General features: G+C 46.7%; 1 protein-coding gene across 1 annotated transcript in view; it reads left to right on the top strand.

Moving 5' to 3' along the window:
• Nucleotides 1-20546, top strand: part of LOC129706087 (IQ motif and SEC7 domain-containing protein 3-like) — a 68920-nt gene that overhangs the window by 30661 nt on the left and 17713 nt on the right. The window contains 5 exon segments of the mRNA XM_055650059.1: nt 2374-2513; nt 5710-5835; nt 7068-7167; nt 8044-8205; nt 15505-15597. Coding sequence (XP_055506034.1) covers nt 2374-2513; nt 5710-5835; nt 7068-7167; nt 8044-8205; nt 15505-15597 — 621 coding nt within the window.

The raw sequence follows: 20546 nt of genomic DNA, 5'->3' as shown, positions 1-20546 counted from the left end.
CCCACACGGTCATGGGGAGAACGTGCAAACTCCACACACACAGACAGCACCGGTGGTCAGGACCGAGCCGGGGTCTCTGGAGCTGTGAGGCAGCAACTCTACCGCTGCGCCACCGTGCTGCACAAGCAATAGGCACATTTCATTAATGCTAGATCATTGTTTCACAGTGTCCCACCACAGTTATTACTTTGCAGACGCAAGGAACTGCAGATGGTGGTTTACAAAAAAAGACACAAAGTGCTGGAGTAACTAAGAGGGTCAGGCAACATTTCTGGCAAAACATGGAGAGGTGACGTTTCCCATGGGGATCATTATTGCATTAATGGGTTCTGGAGTATGTAATATCATTGGAAAATAAAGTCATGCAACAGTGGGATAACATTAGCCCCCCCCCCCCCCCCCCCCGGTCACGGCTGATCGTGGATATCCCCAGGGTTGGAGGAGGCCTGTGCGTGACTTTGTTTAATGTGCGGAGACTGCAGGATGACTTGGATAGGCTGGGCGAGTGGGCAAATGTTTGGCAGATGCAGTATAATGTGGATAAATGTGAGGTTATCCATTTTGGTGGCAAAAATAGGAAAGCAGACTATTATCTAAATGGTGGCCGATTGTGAAAAGGGGAGATGCAGCGAGACCTGGGTGTCATGGTACACCAGTCATTGAAGGTAGGCATGCAGGTGCAGCAGGCAGTAAAGAAAGCGAATAGTATGTTAGCTTTCATTGCAAAAGGATTTGAGTATAGGAGCAGAGAGGTTCTACTGCAGTTGTACAGGGTCTTGGTGAGACCACACCTGGAGTATTGCGTACAGTTTTGGTCTCCAAATCTGAGGAAGGACATTATTGCCATAGAGGGAGTGCAGAGACGGTTCACCAGACTGATTCCTGGGCTGTCAGGACTGTCTTATGAAGAAAGACTGGATAGAATTGGTTTATACTCTCTAGAATTTAGAAGATTGAGAGGGGATCTTATAGCGAAACTTACAAAATTCTTAAGGGGTGGACAGGCTAGATGCAGGAAGATTGTTCCCGATGTTAGGGAAGTCCAGGACAAGGGGTCACAGCTTAAGGATAAAGGGGAAATCCTTTAAAACCGAGATGAGAAGAACTTTTTTCACGCAGAGAGTGGTGAATCTCTGGAACTCTCTGCCACAGAGGGTAGTTGAGGCCAGTTCATTAGCTATATTTAAGAGGGAGTTAGATGTGGCCCTTGTGGCTAAGGGGATCAGGGGGTATGGAGAGAAGGCAGGTACGGGATACTGAGTTGGATGATCAGCCATGATCATATTGAATGGCGGTGCAGGCTCGAAGGGCCGAATGGCCTCTACTCCTGCACCTAATTTCTATGTTTCTATGGTGCACAGACAGCCACCACACACACACACGGTCCTTGACAGATCTAGGTCAGGATCCAGTGGGCAATCCAGTGCAGCAGAAAAGAGTCTCTGGTCTCCTTGGATTCCATGCCACTGGATCACGACCCAGATCTGTCAAGGACTGTGGGGTGGCTGTCTGTGCACCAGTCTCCGCACGTTAAACAAAGTCACATACAGGCGTCCTCCGTGAGTGGACAGTCACCACTCGTTTCGAGCAAAGTCCCAACAGCGAGCAAGGTAGTCCACTCAACAAAAAAGACGTAGTGTGGTCATGGGCAGATTCACGGGTCATTTTCGGCCCCATTTCCGTAACCGGCTTCCGTCTCCGCACCAAAGATCCCGTAGCGGAGCAAAGATACTGGTGCGGAGACTGGAAGCTGGTTACGGAAACATCCTCGTAAAAATAAAAGTTATTTGGTAAAAATCTTCTCCTCATTTTCAGAATTTACATTTATTAACACAAACTGTTCCCCCCGCGACGTTGATTACACTGTGGGTCGGGTCGGGTCGGGTCCGGTTACTGAAATGGATGAAGAAAAGGCCCACGTTCTGCTCCGTTGCGTACTACACGTCAGCCCGTTGCATCTAGCAGGAGTGGTCTATCTTGCTCCGCTATAGGATCTTTGGTTTTGAGTGATCGCCGATGATGGTGATGATTTGGCTTGTCTGGGCATGGTTAGCATTTGAAATGCACCAAGTTTAAATCCTATTAAAACAACTTTAACAACAGGTGGTGGAGGCAGGTTCGATTTTATCATTTAAAAATAAATTGGATAGTTATATGGACGGGAAAGGAATGGAGGGTTATGGTCTGAGTGCAGGTGTATGGGACTAGGGGAGAATACGTGTTCGGCACGGACTAGAAGGGCCGAGATGGCCTGTTTCCATGCTGTAATTGTTATATGGTTATAACTTCAGACTGACGGCCATGTTTATGACTGTGGTCTGCATTATCCAGCCGCTGTTTTTGACTTCCCCTCCCTTTGTTTCCCCTATCCAGGTGTGGATGACGGTGTGGATATTCCTCGGGAGATGGTCATTGGTATTTATGAACGAATTCAACAGAAAGAATTAAAATCCAATGAAGACCATGTGACATATGTGACCAAAGTAGAGAAGTCAATCTCGGGGATGAAAACAGTGAGTTGACGGGATGTTTACAGATAATGTCTGACACTGTGCAGATATCCCATAGAGTCATGGAGTGATGGATACAGTGTGGAAACAGGCCCTTCGGCCCAACTTGCCCATACTGGCCAACGTCTCCCAGCTACACTAGGAAATAAGAGATCTGGGGGCAGGCACACACATAATAGACCAGCCCTTGATCTCCAGCGATAGAGAATGCGCTGAACAGTCTTTCTCTACGCTTCTATTTCAGACGCTCTGACTTCATTGCTGTTAGTGCAGTGTTTAATGGAGTTGCTTTAAGTAAAGCTGCAACAGAAGCTTTTAAGAAGTTTGCATCTCCACACTGCAGCACTCTGCTAAAGTGCTGCGTTGGTAAAAGTTACTTCCTGCAACAATTTTTATGAGTTTAATTTTTATTTTACAAGCCCCGTGTGTCTTTCCATGGGTTCTGATGCACTGCACATCCAACGGTGTCCGCAGCACCAAATACATAGAGTCATAGAGTGATACAGTGTGGAAACAGGCCCTTCGGCCCAACTCACCCATACCGGCCAACATGTCCCAGCTACACTAGTCCCACTTGCCTGCGCTTGGCCCATATCCCTCCAAACCCGTCCTATCCATGTACCTGCCAAACTGTTTCTTAAATGTTGCGATAGTCCCAGCCTCAACTACCTCCTCTGGCAGCTTGTTCCATACACCCACCACCCTCTGTGTGAAAAAGTTACCCCGCAGATTCCTATTAAATCTTTTCCCCTTCACCTTGAACCTGTGTCCTCTGGTCCTCGATTCACTTAACCATATAACAACCATATAACAATTACAGCACGGAAACAGGCCATCTCGGCCCTACAAGTCCGTGCCGAACAAATGTTTTTTCCCCTTAGTCCCACCTGCCTGCACTCATACCATAACCCTCCATTCCCTTCTCATCCATATGCCTATCCAATTTATTTTTAAATGATACCAATGAACCTGCCTCCACCACTTCCACTGGAAGCTCATTCCACACCGCTACCACTCTCTGAGGCAAGAGCAAGAGATTCTGTGCATCTACCTGATCTATTCCTCTCATGATTTTGTACACCTCCATAAGCTCACCCCTCATTCTCCTGCGCTCCATGGAATGGAGACTCAGCCTGCTCAACCTCTCCCTATAGCTCACACCCTCTAGTCCAGGCAACATCCTTGTGAATCTTCTCTGTACCCGTTCCAGCAAGGCAACAACTTTAACTTCCATTCCCTAGAGAGCGACCTCACTACCATTCCTCCTCTACAGTCAGTGATCTACTCTATGACACTTTCATAGCGGCCTGCTCTATGGCCAGCTGCAAATGTTCCTTGAACACACATTGTGTCGACAGTCCGGTGTATAAACAGATCGAGTGAAATCTAATATCAGGCCGAACAGCGAAATCACCAATGGTCAAACGTTTTGCTCTGCATTTAGCACCATTTCTTTCCATTTAAACAAAATTGCACTGGAGATACTGGGAACAAAAGTGCAGCATATTATGTGTGGGAGAGAGAGATACTCAAACATCAAGTTATTCAATGGAATGAAGGGTTATGGTCTGAGTGCAGGTAGATGAGACTAGGTTCGGCACGGACTAGAAGGGCCGAGATGGCCTGTTTCCGTGCTGTAATTGTTATATGTTTTATATATATATGTTATATGTTAAGGTAGACAAAAGTGCTGGAGAAACTCAGCGGGGGCAGCAGCATCTATGGAGCGGAGGAAATAGGCAACGTTTCGGCCCGAAACGTTGCCTATTTCCTTCAGGGTTTCGGCCCGAAACATTGCCTATTTCCTTCCAGGTTTTCGACCCGAAACGTTGCCTATTTCCTTCCAAGATTCGGCCCGAAACGTTGCCTATTTCCCTTCCAGGTTTCGGCCCGAAACGTTGCCTATTTCCCTTCAGGGTTTCGGCCCGAAACGTTGCCTATTTCCTTCCAGGTTTCGGCCCGAAACGTTGCCTATTTCCTTCCGGGTTTCGGCCCGAAACGTTGCCTATTTCCTTCAGGGTTTCGGCCCGAAACGTTGCCTATTTCCTTCGCTCCATAGATGCTGCTGCACCCGCTGAGTTTCTCCAGCATCTTAGTCTACCTTCGATTTTCCAGCATCTGCAGTTCCTTCTGAAACTGTTATCAAGTTATTAAATTGTCCACAGTGTCCAGCACACTCCAGTGGCCTCACCAGTTTTTTAGTATTGCTTTTGTGGGAGTAATTTTCCTTCTGCACGCTGGATCTTTACGATCCTGCTTTGCTGACCACTGCTTCCTATCTGGGGTGGACATTGCCACTAGCTTCACTTCATTGGCTTGAAGTGGGCTTTTTGCCCGGCTGCAAGGCTCGGGTTTGCCATCTAGTGGCCGTGGTGGGGGGTGACGAATAAATCGGGCCACAGCAAGAGGCAAAGAACACACACACACACAACGCAGAGAGTCTGAAGAAGGGTCTCGACCCAAAACGTCACCCATTCCTTCTATCCAGAGATGCTACTGTCCCGCTGAGTTACTCCAGCATTCTGTGTCAATCCAAAGTTTTATATAACCAACAATGCTTCGATATTTGATAGACAATAGACAATAGGTGCAGGAGTAGGCCATTCAGCCCTTCGAGCCAGTACCGCCATTCAATGTGATCATGGCTGATCATCCCCAATCAGTACCCTGTTCCTGCCTTTTCCCCTGACTCCGCTATTTTTAAGAGCCCTATCTAGCTCTCTCTTGAAAGCATCCAGAGAACCGGCCTCCACCGCCCTCTGAGGCAGCGAATTCCACAGACTCACAACACTCTCTGTGCGAAAGAGTGTTTCCTCATCTCCGTTCTAAATGGCTTACTCCTTATTCTTAAACTGTGTTAAGGCAAATGCAAAATACAAACAGGAAGTTCTGTATGAGTAAGACACTGTGCTTACTCAGCAGGTCAGGCAGCATCTGTGGAGGGAAGAACCTTGGGTGGGGACCCTTCTTCTGACATTGCAGTGGGGGAGAGAGTTGGAAAAGAGATGGGGGTGTGGGTGGGGGTGGGGGTAGGACAGTGCCAGGGAAGTGAGAGGTGGAGACAGGTAGTGACACAGGAGAGAGAGAGAGTGGGGGGCTGGGGAGGAGGGGGTGTGGCAGTGTTGTAATGAGAGCTGGCCAGCTAGTCATTGCTGGAGGCATGTGGGATGATCAGGCTGCTTGTTTGGTGCCTTAACAGGACCTGTCCGTCCCCCACCGACGGCTGGTGTGTTGCAGCCGGCTCTTTGAGGTCATGGACATGAACAAAGCACAGAAGCAGGCGGCCCACCAGCGGGAAGTGTTTCTCTTCAACGACCTGGTTGTGGTAAGAAACTCCCTCTTGTTGCTTACACACCCAGCAGGCATGGAGGCCCAGCATCTAGACTATAGACAATAGGCCATTCGGCCCTTCCAGCCAGCACCGCGCTTGTGACAATTTGGCAAAGTCCTCTGCACCAAATGGCAATGTGAAAGCAAAACATGGTCCAGTTTCCTCCCACACTCCAAAGGCGTACAGGTTTGTAGGTTAATTAGCTTGGTATAATTGTAAATTGTCCCTATTGTGTGTAGGATAGTGTCAGTGAGCGGGGATCGCTGGTCGGCGCGGACTCAGTGGGCCGAAGGGCCTGTTTCCGCGCTGTATCTCTACGGTGGAGCAGCTGATAGAGCTACTGCCTCACAAGGCCAGAGACCTGGGTTTGATTCTGACCTCTGGTGCTGCCTGTACTCAGTTTGTACATTCTCCCTGTGGCCACGTTAGTTTTCTCCGGGTGCTCTGATTTCCACCCACCCTGCAAAGACGTGCGTGTTTGTACGTTTATTTGGCCGGGCAAAATTGTGAAAATTGTCCCTAGCGTTAGTGCAGGGTCGTGTGTTAACAGCCCTGTCCCACTTAGGCGACTGTCAGGGACTAGTTTTCATGGAATTCACTTACAACACCTTGCGACAACCTATGTCGCCAAAAAACTTTCAACGTTGAAAATTTTGCCTGTAGTCGCCCAACAAATTGCCCATGTGGGACAAGCCCATTTATTGTATGGGGTCGGTGTGGGCTCATGGGCCGAAGGGCCTGTTTCCGTGCTGTGTCTCTAAAGACCTGATTTAATGAAGACTTAAGGGCCAGTCCCACTTTCCCCGAGCCACTCACAAATTCTCCCGAGTTTTCCCCTTGTTTCAAAGAATGCCCGTAGCAAGTGCGTAGGAGTCCGTGGATATATCGTTGCGGCTCGCTATGCCAGCCGTAGGTACTCGGGGAATCAGGTAAGTCGGGACGTTTCTTCCTAGTCGGGAGGAGGAGTTCGTAGATCACAAAAATCTTGATTTTTTTTTTAAGGTCCTTTCAATTTGGCAGAGGACTCGGGAAAGTAGGACAGGCCCTTTATCTCACAGACGGGGCTGTTTCATTGACGTATCAAAACACATACTGTACGCCACCAAAAAAGAATGCCACATGGTTGTCAAAGCACATCGGCATGCAATATACATTGGCGTTCCCTGGATTATGGATGAATGGTTTATGGACGGATCGGCTGATTTAATTTATTCTCTACATTACAGATACTTAAACTGTGTGCAAAAAAGAAAAGTTCTGCGGCGTACACCTTTTACAAGTCCATCGGCTTGCTGGGAATACAGATGCATCTCTTTGAGACGGAATGTAAGTGTTTGCGAGATCTGTTGGCTGATTCAAGCTGAGTTATACATAGTTACACATCCCAATCTCTACGGTTGGAATTGCTTTACTGAGATAATAGTCATAAGGTCATGTGATAGGAGTGGAATTAGGCCATTCTGCCCATCATGTCTACTCCGCCATTCAATCGTGGCTGATCCATCTCTCGCCCCTAACCCCATTCTCCTGCCTTCTCCCCATAACCCCTGACACCCGCACTAATCAAGAATCTGTCAATCTCTGCCTTAAAAATATCCACTGACTTGGCCTCCACAGTCTTCTGTGGCAATGAATTCTACAGATTCACCACCCCCTGGCTAAAGAAATTCCACCTCATCTTCTTCCTCAAAGAATATTCTTCAAGGTTAATTCCCGGGATGGTGGGACTGTCATATGCTGAGAGAATAGAGCAGCTGGGCTTGTACACTCTGGAGTTTAGAAGGATGAGAGGAAATCTTATTGAAACATGTAAGATTGTTAAGGGTTTGGACATGCTGGTGTTGGGGGAGTCCAGAACCAGGGGCCACAGTTTAAGAAGAAAGGGGAAGGCCATTTAGAACGGAGGCGAGGAAACACTTTTTCTCACAGAGAGTGGTGAGTCTGTGGAATTCTCTGCCTCAGCAGGTGGAGCAGGTGCTCTGGATGCTTTCAAGAGAGAGCTAGATAGGGCTCTTAAAAATAGTGGAGTCAGGGGATATGGGGAGAAGGCAGGAATGGGGTACTGATTGGGGATGATCAGCCATGATCACATTGAATGGCGGTGCTGGCTCGAAGGGCCGAATGTTGTCTATTGTCATTGTTCTATCTGGGACATTTGATACTCTGGTCCCTTGACTAATTCCTGAGTGTTTTGTCCACTAGTTTACCCTCACGGGATCACCCTGGTCTCATCGGTGTCTGGCTCAGAGAAGAAGCAGGCACTCAGTCTCTGTGCACAAAGCTCAGAGGAGCTGCAGAAGTTCATTGAGGAGCTGAAGGAGTCGATAGCTGAAGTGACAGAGATGGAGCAGGTTCGCATTGACTGTGAGTAGCTGTGTATCTCTGTGCTTGTGTTCATACCACCATGCTAACCTCTCACTTCAACCCTGCTGGTTCAAACAAACATCCTTTGTCTTTTGCTAATGTCACAATTGATGGTTTCAGGGCCAGTTAACACTGCACTATTTAGACTTCAGAGATTCAGCACGGAAACAAAAGTCTCACCGTGTCCGCGCTGGCCAGCGATCTCCCCGTACACGAGCACTGTCCTACACACGAGGGCCAATTTACAATGTTACCAAAGCCAATTAACCCTGCAAACCTGTACGTCTTTGGAGTGTGGGAGGAAACCAGAGCACCCGGAGAAAACCCACGCGGTCCACAGGGAGAACGTACAAACTCTGTACAACCAGCAACATAGTCACGATCAAACCTGGGTCTCTGGCGCTGTAAGGCAGCAACTCTACCGCTGTGCCACCGTGTCGCCCCTGAACATCTACAGGTCTACAACATCAGAGGGAGCTGAGAGGCAGCATCTTCCAGTGTCCAGTACTGCTGGTAAACAATATAGAAACATAGAAACATAGAAATTAGGTGCAGGAGTAGGCCATTCGGCCCTTCGAGCCTGCACCGCCATTCAATATGATCATGGCTGATCATCCAACTCAGTATCCCGTACCTGCCTTCTCTCCATACCCCCTGATCCCCTTAGCCACAAGGGCCACATCTAACTCCCTCTTAAATATAGCCAATGAACTGGCCTCAACTACCCTCTATGGCAGAGAATTCCAGAGATTCACCACTCTCTGTGTGAAAAAAGTTCTTCTCATCTCGGTTTTAAAGGATTTCCCCTTTATCCTTAAGCTGTGACCCCTTGTCCTGGACTTCCCTAACATCGGGAACAATCTTCCTGCATCTAGCCTGTCCAACCTCTTAAGAATTTTGTAAGTTCCTATAAGATCCTGCCTTAATCTTCTAAATTCTAGCTAGTACAAGCCGAGTCTATCCAGTCTTTCTTCATAAGACTGTCCTGACATCCCAGGAATCAGTCTGGTGAACCGTCTCTGCACTCCCTCTATGGCAATAATGTCCTTCCTCAGATTTGGAGACCAAAACTGTACGCAATACTCCAGGTGTGGTCTCACCAAGACCCTGTACAACTGCAGTAGAACCTCTCTGCTCCTATACTCAAATCCTTTTGCAATGAAAGCTAACATACCATTCGCTTTCTTTACTGCCTGCTGCACCTGCATGCCTACCTTCAATGACTGGTGTACCATGACACCCAGGTCTCGCTGCATCTCCCCCTTTCCCAATCGGCCACCATTTAGATAATAGTCTGCTTTCCTGTTTTTTTTAACCTCACATTTATCAACATTATACTGCATCTGCCAAACATTTGCCCACTCACCCAGCCTATCCAAGTCACCCTGCAGTCTCCTAGCATCCTCCTCACAGCTAACACTGCCCCCCAGCTTAGTGTCATCCGCAAACTTGGAGATATTGCCTTCAATTCCCTCATCCAGATCATTAATATATATTGTAAATAGCTGGGGTCCCAGCACTGAGCCTTGGAGTACCCCACTAGTCACTGCCTGCCATTGTGAAAAGGACCCGTTTACTCCTACTCTTTGCTTCCTGTTTGCCCGCCAGTTCTCTATCCACATCAATACTGAACCCCCAATGCCTTGTGCTTTAAGTTTGTATAATCATTTCTTATGTTGGACCTTGTCGAATGCCTTCTGGATGTCCAGATACACCACATCCACTGGTTCTATGCCCTATCCACACTACTAGTTACTCCTCGAAAAATTCTATAAGATTCGTCAGACATGATTTACCTTCGTAATGTCAATGTGAGCTATCTATTCTCTCCACAAATGCTGCTTGATACACTGAGTTATTCCAGCATGGTGTTGAAACTGAGATGAAAACCAGAGAGATGTGAATTTGTGGAATTCTCTGCCGCAGAAGGCAGTGGAGGCTAATTCACTGGATGAATTTAAAAGAGAGTTAGATAGAGCTCTGGGGGCTAGCGGAATCAAGGGATAGGGGGAGAAGGCAGGCACGGGTTACTGATGGTGGATGATCAGCCATGATCACAATGGATGGCGGTGCTGGCTAGAAGGGCCAAATGGCCTCCTCCTGCACCTATTTCCTATGTTGCTATGTAATCATATTATCAGCAAAACGCAAAGTGCTGGAAGAACTCAGCGGGTCAGGCAGCATCTGTGGAGGGAATGGACAGATTATGTTTCAGACGCAGCCTGACCCACTGAATTCATCCGGCACCTTGTGTTTTGACCAAATTCCAGCAGTGGACACGCTGGCACAACTGGTAGAGCCGCTGCCTCACAGTGCTGGAGACACAGGTTCGATCCTGATCTAGGGTGATGTCGGTGTGGAGGTCACATGACCGCCTGGGTTTCCTCCGGGTGCTCTGGATTCTTCCCACATTCCAAAGACGTGCGGGTTTGTAGGTTAAATGGCCCCTGGTCTGTAGGATAGCACTGTAGGTATGGGTGATCATTGGTCGGTGCGGACTCGCTGGGCCGAAGGGCCTGCTTCCACATTGTATCTCTAAACTAAAAGAGCATGCAAAGAGTCACCAGCGCCGTCTTGATATAAAAGTTAATAAGTTTAAATATATCTTAAAGATAGCGGAGTCAGGGGATATGGGGAGAAGGCAGGAACGGGGTACTGATTGGGGATGATCAGCCATGATCACATTGAATGGCGGTGCTGGCTCGAAGGGCTAAATGGCCTACTCCTGCACCTATTGTCTATTGTCTATTGTCTAAATAGGTGTGATTATAATGTATTGAAAGGCAAAGACAAAGTCTTGTGCAACCACACAAATATCTCACTGTAATAATACAAATAGTTTTTTCATTGCCTGGTATATAATTGGCTAACGCATTTATTCCAGTGGGATACCATCCAATTGCTTTTCATCTTTATAGCGGCGGTTTTTGCAACTTCTCAAAATCCAATTTTGACAGCCGCTAATTTGTCGGGCAGTATTAGAAACATAGAAACATAGAAATTAGGTGCAGGAGTAGGCCATTCGGCCCTTCGAGCCTGCACCGCCATTCAATATGATCATGGCTGATCATCCAACTCAGTATCCCGTACCTGCCTTCTCTCCATACCCTCTAATCCCCTTAGCCACAAGGGCCACATCTAACTCCCTCTTAAATATAGCCAATGAACTGGCCTCGACTACCCTCTGTGGCAGAGAGTTCCAGAGATTCACCACTCTCTGTGTGAAAAAAGTTCTCCTCATCTCGGTTTTAAAGGATTTCCCCCTTATCCTTAAGCTGTGACCCCTTGTCCTGGACTTCCCCAACATCGGGAACAATCTTCCTGCATCTAGCCTGTCCAACCCCTTAAGAATTTTGTAAGTTTCTTTAAGATCCCCTCTCAATCTCCTAAATTCTAGAGAGTATAAACCAAGTCTATCCAGTCTTTCTTCATAAGACAGTCCTGACATCCCAGGAATCAGTCTGGTGAACCTTCTCTGCACTCCCTCTATGGCAATAATGTCGAAAAGTACTCACGCACTCCACGAGATTCAGCGATATTAAGAAGTCTCCCAGTCTTGATTCATTGTTTTTTATTGAAGTAATACAAAACAATGAAATAACTCATAACTTTCCGTTTTTTCATGGCTGTACGGAACCATTCATGTCACATAAATCATTAAATAGCTTCTTCTTGTCGAAGTACATGGTGACGTGACGTGCGTGGTCATGGTAAGAAGCTCTCTCAACCCATGGCTGACATCAAACTGAAATTAACCAGGCTACTCGAGCCAAAAGCATGCCATCAAACCACATATATAATCCCACCCACATTAACCCAGGCAGATAATAATTAAAGGTAGCTAGACATGACGATAACAAACTTCCTTGAGCTTGATGGCTCCAACAATTTTCAAAAATTAAACTGCACAGGAAACACAATGATAAATGGACCCCTGCAGTGTCAGCTTTCTTGGGGCTGGTGGAAGAAATGATGGCAAATATTAAGATTCAAATTAAGATTAAATTCTTGACGGCATCTGTTGAGGATGAGTGAGTTGCGTTGGGTCATTTTGCTAAATAAACCCGGTCCTTAAATAAGTTGCTGCCTTACAGCGCGGAGACCCTGGTCCGATCCTGGCTACGGGTGCTTTCCTGTACCGACTCCGTGACCTGCCTGGGTTTTCTCCGAGAATGTCAGTTTCCTCCCACACTCTAAAGACGTACAGGTTTATAGGTTCATTGGCTTGGTATAATTGTAAAAAGATGGGTTAGTTTTGCTGTGCGGGGATCGTTTGGTCAGAGCGGACTAGGTGGGCTGAAGGGCCTGTTTCCGCGCTGTATCTCTAAGCAAAGAAAAAATGCAGCGATTGTGCCTCTGCCTGGGAGATAGATAATGAAAGCACAGAGCACTCAGCTTACCATGCTGGCATGCTGAGATGAAAGCTTGTGAAAGCTGGATTAGCATCCGACAAAGTGTTCAGGTTCAATGATGTTGGCACGTGCTGCCACCTCTCCCCCATATACACTGCATCTCATTGCCGCTGTCAGAGAATTGTCAATCCACAGGCCAGTACACTCAAACTAGTGATCTATCATCCCTTAAAGGAATTGTCAAACCAAATCCAATTTTACGCCATATTAATGAATTTCACACTAACATGAAACATGTTAATTTTTTCTGGCACCGCATCTTAAGGTACGAAATCTGGAGAAAGACAAACATAAATCATGTCCACAGATGGATAGGAAATCCAGAGGTCTCTGCACAAGAGAAGATCAAATACACACTGACACTGAGCCAATAAAAAATACGAAACCGCGTGGCTCCTTAGGCTTCTTAAGGGGTTGAACCCTGAAGGAAATAGGCAACGTTTCGGGCCGAAACCCTTCTGGGTTTCGGCCCGAAACGTTGCCTATTTTCTTCGCTCCATAGATGCTGCTGCACCCGCTGAGTTTTAGAAGAATGAGGGGGGATCTTATAGCAACTTACAAATTTCTTAAGGGGTTGGACAGGCTAGATGCAGGAAGATTGTTCCCGATGTTGAGGAAGTCCAGAACAAGGGGCCACACACACAGTTTAAGGATAAGGGGGAAGTCTTTTAGGACCGAGATGAGAAAAACATTTTTCACACAGAGAGTGGTGAATGTGTGGAACTCTCTGCCACAGAAGGTAGTTGAGGCCACACAGTTCATTGGCTATATTTAAGAGGGAGTTAGATGTGGCCCTTGTGGCTAAAGGAGAGAAGGCAGGTACAGGATACTGAGTTGGATGATCAGCCATGATCATATTGAATGGTGGTGCAGGCTCGAAGGGCCGAATGGTCTCTACTCCTGCAGTTATTTTCTATGTTTCTAAGATCACACTTTTAAGAGATTTGAGACAACAGATGCATTAAGGCATCAGAAGGTGGCAGCATTGTTGAACCCTTGGTTAAATTTGATAAGACTTGAGGAAGATTTATTCAACATTTTCACACGACATAAATTGCTCCCTCTCCAACCGTTATAAACATTATTTTACTTCTATATGGTGGAACGGACTTGACCACAAACAGGGACTTCAATTGTTGAAATTCTCAGCTCAGATTCTGTTTAGGTTTTTATTTTTCGAGTTTAGGAGAGTTTTGTTGCTCCCTTTTTTTCTCTTTTTTTTCTTTTTTTTTTCTCTTTTTCTCTTTTTGTTTTTTTTCTACATTTATAAGTTTTCTTTTAAACACTCAACTATATTTACATGGAGTCCGGGAGGTCTATATTCAATGTGTGTTTTGACACTGGACTCATATTCAGGTTAAACCTGTTATTAATGTAATCCTGATCCCTAATGTATCAATATCATTGTTATGTTTCTGGTTGTTTTTTGGGGGTTTTGTTTGGAAAAAAACGAATAAAAAAGATTTTAAAAGAAAGAAGGTGGCGGCTCTGTGTGTGTGTGTGTGCGGTTCCTTTAGAGGATCTATGCACCATCATTCCACCCCTTTATTAGAAACATAGAAACATAGAAATTAGGTGCAGGAGTAGGCCATTCGGCCCTTCGAGCCTGCACCTCCATTCAATATGATCATGGCTGATCATCCAACTCAGTATCCCGTACCTGCCTTCTCTCTATACCCTCTGATCCCCTTGGCCACAAGGGCCACATCTAACTCCCTCTTAAATATAGCCAATGAACTGGCCTCCCCTCAAAATCCCCTCTCAATCTCCTAAATTCTAGAGAGTATAAACCAAGTCTATCCAGTCTTTCTTCATAAGACAGTCCTGACATGCCAGGAATCAGTCTGGTGAACCGTCTCTGCACTCCCTCTATGGCAATAATGTCCTTCCTCAGATTTGGAGACCAAAACTGTGCGCAATACTCCAGGTGTGGTCTCACAAAGACCCTTTATTGTGTATCAATGCATGCACCTTGAGTACGTTCTGGCCTAAGGTGAAGGGGGAAAGATTTAATGGGGATCTGAGGGTTAACTTGTGGGACAGGCAGTATCTCTGGACAGAAGGAATGGGTCGGGACCCTTTTTCAAACTGAGAGTCAGGGGAAAGGAAAAAGAGAGATATAGAAACATAGGTGATATAGAATGGCATAGAACAAATTCATGAAAGATACGCAAAAACGTAACGATGATACAGGGAACAGGCCATTGTTAGACTTGGGCTAGGTGAAAACGAGTTGCAGACAATGAAATTCAACAAGATGACTTTGAGTGTTTAAGAAGGAACTGCAGCTGCTGGAAAATCGAAGGTGGACAAAAGTGCTGGAGAAACTCAGCGGGTGCAGCAGCATCTATGAAGCGAAGGAAATAGGCAACGTTTCGGGCCAAAACCCAGAAGGAAATAGGCAACGTTTCGGGCTGAAACCCTGAAGGAAATAGGCAATGTTTTAGGCCTGAAATCCTGAAGGAAATAGGCAATGTTTCGGGCCGAAACCCTGAAGGAAATAGGCAATGTTTCGAATGGCCCGAAACGTTGCCTATTTCCTTCGCTCCATAGATGCTACCGCACCCACTGAGTTTCTCCGGCACTTTTGTCTACCCAAGACGACTTTGGATGGGGGAGGAGATGGAGAGAGCGGGGAAAGCAAGGGCTATCTGAAATTAGAGAAGTCAATGTTCATACCGCTGGGGTGTAACCTACCCAAGGGAAATATGAGGCGCTGTTCCTCCAATTTGCGCTGGGCCTCACTCTGACAGTGGAGGAGGCCCAGGACAGAAAGGCCAGTGTGGGAATGGGAGGGAGAGTCGAAGCGTTTTGGTCAACGGGAGCTCAGGTAGGCCCAGGCGGACTGAATATCTTATTAACGCTTCATCTCAACTGTTGCCTCCAGGGGAGCTGGAAAAGCAACAGGGATCGAAAATCACCTCCACGAAGAACAACGGAGCACAGCTCAACATCCGGAACAAGCCAGCATCACCGCCAGGTAAGACTGCTTTGTTCAATACTCAAGGTGGCAGAGAGTCTGTGAGAGTATTGTGTGCAGTTTTAGGTCCCCTAATTTGAGGAAGGACATTCTTGCTATTGAGGGAGTGCAGCGTAGGTTTACAAGGTTAATTCCCGGGATGGCGGAACTGTCATATGCTGAGAGAATGGAGCGGCTGGGCTTGTACACTCTGGAGTTTAGAAGGATGAGAGGGATCTCATTGAAACACATAAGACTGTTAAGGGCTTGCACACGCTAGAGGCAGGAAACATGTTCCTGATGTTGGGGGGAGTCCAGAACCAGGGGCCACACAGTTTAAGAATAAGGAGTAAGCCATTTAGAACGGAGACGAGGAAACACTTTTTCTCACAGAGAGTGGTGAGTCTGTGGAATTCTCTGCCTCAGAGGGCGGTGGAGGCCGGTTCTCTGGATGCATTCAAGAGGGAGCTAGATAGGGCTCTTAAAGATAGCGGAGTCAGGGGATATGGGGAGAAGGCAGGAACGGGGTACTGATTGGGGATGATCGGCCATGATCACATTGAATGGCGGTGCTGGCTCGAAGGGCCGAATGGCCTACTCCTGCACCTATTGTCTATTGTCTGTTGAGTCAGCACAGCACTGTCTGTGAGTAGCGTGCTGCTGTTAGGTGTGCAGGCTGGTGATCTGAGAACACAATACATACGTGCAAGAAGGAACAGCAGGTGCTGGTTTAAACCAAAGGTAGACAAAAAAGCTGGAGTAACTCAGCAGGACAGGCAGCATCTCTGCAGAGAAGGAATGGGTGACTCCAGCTTTTTGTGTCTATCTTACTACATACCTCATAGACACAGCGGCCTGGAGTTAAATTGGGAGCAGGAGTTTTGGTTTACCAACTTGCCTCCCCTAACGAGATCGGATATTGTTGTGTCACTAGTTTTATAGAATTTTAGTTTTAGAGATACAGCGTGGAAACAGGCCGTTCAGCCCACCGAGTCTGTGCCGACCAGCGATCCCACACACACACACACACGAGGGACAATTTACACTTGTACCAAGCCAAGTAACCTACAAACCTGTACATCTTTGGAGCATGGGAGCAAACCGGATTTCTCGGAGAAAACCCACGCAGGTCACGGGGAGATCGTACAAACTCCGTACAGACAGCGCCCGTAGTCGGGATCGAACCGGGGTCTCGGGTGCTGCAAGCGCTGTAAGGCAGCAACTCTACCGCTGCACCACCGTCCATAAAGAGCTGCATCTGAAATGTAAACGTGTCAGATTAAAACTGGTGAAAAGAATTTGTTTTGCATCTGGAAATGTACAAACGCTAGTGCAGGAAGATTGATTGGGGAAGTTTTAAGGGGGAAATCCTTTTGAGAAGAACTTTTTCACAAAGAGTGGTGAATCTCTGGAGCAGAAGGTAGTTGTTTTGGTTTCCACGTTAGATGGCCTTGTGGCTAAGGGGATCAGGGGGTATGGAGAAGCGTCCAGTTGGATGATCAGCCATGATCATATTGAATGGCGGTGCAGGCTCGAAGGGCCGAATGGCCTACTCCTGCACCTGTTTATGTTTCTATCTGAAGCATCCTCCTGTTTATGCTCTTTCATTCACGTTCCTATTTGTGACTTCTGTAACCTTTAAGTCTAGTTTAGATTATTATTGTCACGGGTACCGAGGTACAGAGAAAAGCTTTTTTGTGGTGTGTCATCCAGTCAGCAAAAGACTATATATGATTTCAATTAAGTTGCCCCACAGTGTACAGATACAGGATAAAGGGAATAACGTTTAGTGCAAGATAAAGACCAGTAAAGTCCGATTAAAGATAGTCCGAGGATCTCCAATGATGAAGATAGTGGATCAGGACTGTTATAACCATATAATATAACCATATAACAATTACAGCACGGAAACAGGCCATCTCGACCCTTCTAGTCCGTGCCGAACACATATTCTCCCCTAGTCCCATCTACCTGCGCTCAGACCATAACCCTCCATTCCCTTCCCGTCCATATAACTATCCAATGTATTTTTAAATGATAAAAACAAACCTGCCTCCACCACCTTCACTGGAAGCTCATTCCACACAGCCACCACTCTCTGAGTAAAGAAGTTCCCCCTCATGTTACCCCTAAACTTCAGTCCCTTAATTCTCAAGTCATGTCCCCTTATCTAGTTGGTGTTATCTAGTTGGTGATAGGATGGTTCAGTTGCCTGATAACAATTAATTAATCTCTTTTGAGAAGCAAGGAGAGGGAAGGATTACATTTCATGTTTTTCTTTGTCCCGTACAATGCTATGTACGACAGTGATCGCAACTTCTACTGAAGTGTGGACGGCCGTTGGCTCGCTAGAAGCTCATCCGCCCTTTGGCAGGTCTTGTCTTTGGTCCTGCTGGGGGTCCACAGCCCCCTCCTCACCTGGCAAACCAGGTGGGGGAGACGGTTTAGTTGTCGACTATCCGACCATGGAGCAGGTAGCACGGGATTACATGGTATCCGTGGCGGGGGGGGGGGGGGAAACTCCCCCCGACCTGACCTGACTAGGCCTCGATCAGAAGGACTTGGGCCCCCTAAGCATCGTCGGAGAAAGCTGGGAAGAAACAGTCCCTGAATCTGGAGGTGTGCATTTTCACACTTCTGTACCTCTTGCCTGATGGGAGAGGGGAGAAGAGGGAGTGGCCGGGGTGTGGCTGGTCCTTGATGATGCTGCTGGCCTTGCCGAGGCAGCGTGAGGTGTAGATGGAGTCTATGGGAGGCTCATCATCTGGTTTTTGTCTCTGCAATGTTGCCAGGACATGTTTTACACCATCGAACAAAGGATGAGGCAACATTATCATAGCTTGCAGATATTATAATCCCACGGGCAGCCATTCCATGTGATTTTTGATCGTATCAACATAACATCAGAGATTACTTTGTGGATCATCCGTGTCATTTGAACACTTCAATTAACTTCCATCCTGTAACTTGCTTCCAAGTTTATTTTGTTCTATTATTCGATGCATAAACCTGCAAGCACATTAGAGATTTGAAATCATTTTCAAGAATCGATTATCCAATGATCATACAAATAATACTGTCTCAGTGTGCACTTGAGTGTGTTTGAAATTGGAGAAGTGGAAAACTGAAGTCAACAAATAAGTTATACAGTTCGGCTTATGTCCATATATTTTAATACAGCTTAGTTTATTGTCAGGTGTATCGAGGTACAGTGAAAAGCTTTTGTTTCGTGCTAATGGCCCTGTCCCACAGTACGAGTTCATTCAAGAGCTCTCCCGAGTTTAAAAAAAAATCAAACTCGTGGTAAGCATGGAGAATGAACGTAGCGGGTACGTCGGAGCTCGGGGACGTCTCTTAGCGGCTCGTAACGCTAACGGCAGGTACTCGGGAAACGCGGTAAGCTCGGGAAGACTGGTGAAGATTTTTCAACATGATGAAAAATGTCCACGAGAGCCCCGAGTACCGACGAGTGGCCATTACCGTAAATCTCCGAGTTGGAAACTCGGGAGAGCTCTTTGAATGAACTCGTACCGTGGGACAGGGCTTTATCCAGTCAGCAGAAAGACAATACATGATTACAATCGGTCCAATTACAGTGTATGGATACATGATAAGGGAATAACGTTTAGTGCAAGGTAAAGCCAGCAAAGTCCAGTCAAGGGTAGCCAGCGGTAGATAAAAACCTGGAGAAACTCAACGGGTGAGGCAGCATCTATGGAGCAAAGGAAAAGGTGACGTTTCGGGTCGAGACCCTTCTTCAGAAGGATAGTCTGAGGGTCACCAATGAGGTAGATAGTAGTTCAGCACCGCTCTCTGGTTGTGGTAGGATGGTTCAGTTGCCTGATAACAGCTGGGAAGAAGCTGTCCCTGAATCTGGTGGGTGCGTTTTCACACTTCTGTACCTCTTGCCAAGCAATTGAATGCTAAAGGTACGTAAGAAAGAACTGTAGATGTTGTTTTAAACCGAAGATACACACAGAATGCTGGAGTAACTCAGCGGGACAGGCAGCATCTCTGGAGAGAAGGAATGGGTGACGTTTCGGGTCGAGATCCTTATGCAGACTAGTTATGAATTTGCGATATAATTCCTGCTCCCATCATGAAAGGGCAAGAGATTGATTTGCGTAATTAAGGAAAGGAGTTGAGAATTGGAGTTAGACTGAAGATGGGGCTAACTGGAATGTGAGAAGAATGGATATGCTACATAGGGAAGGATGAAGGTAGGACAAGCTGCAAATGGGTAATACAGACATTAACAAAGTCACACCAATGCTCATGTTCAGTAAGAGAAAGTGTGAAATATAGCTTGGTGTAAAATCATTCAAGACAGATGAATTGAATATGACACAACATTGCCTTTACTCTTTACACTCCGATCACTTCAATAAAGATTAAGTTTCTATTATTTTTACATTTCTCTCTATTGTTTCATTAAGCACAAACCCTCTCTTCTCAGAGTAATTCATGGTCCTTAAATACAAGTGGTTTTTAATTGTGAGTCTGTCGTTTCATTATTCCCAGGATACAGATTTAGGGCAGCGTTGTGGCACAGCAGGTTGAGCCACTGTCTCACTGTGCCAGAGACCTGACTTTGGCTGCTGTCTGTGTGGAGTTTGCATGTTCTCCCTGTGATTATATGGGGTTTTCCTCCGGCTGCTCCGGTTTCCTCCCACATCCCAAAGACGTGCGGGTTTGCAGGTTGATTGGTCTCTGTAATTTGCCCCCTAGTGTGTAGGGGAGTGAATGAGAAAGTGGGATAACATAGAACTAGTGTGGACGAGGTGGGCCGAAGGGCCTGTTTCCGTGCTGTAACTCTAAACTCTAAACATTTATCTCCTCCCGCCTAGATTACTGCAACTCCCTTTACACCGGCATCAGCCAATCTTCCCTGTCCCGCCTGCAACTGGTCCAAAAGCCGCAGCGAGACTCCTGACGGGCACCCGTAAAAGGGACCACATCACCCCGATCCT

The sequence above is a fragment of the Leucoraja erinacea genome, chromosome 19 (genome assembly GCF_028641065.1).
Source record: "Leucoraja erinacea ecotype New England chromosome 19, Leri_hhj_1, whole genome shotgun sequence".
Taxonomy (NCBI): domain Eukaryota; kingdom Metazoa; phylum Chordata; class Chondrichthyes; order Rajiformes; family Rajidae; genus Leucoraja; species Leucoraja erinaceus.
This window is presented reverse-complemented; position numbering and strand designations above follow the sequence as displayed.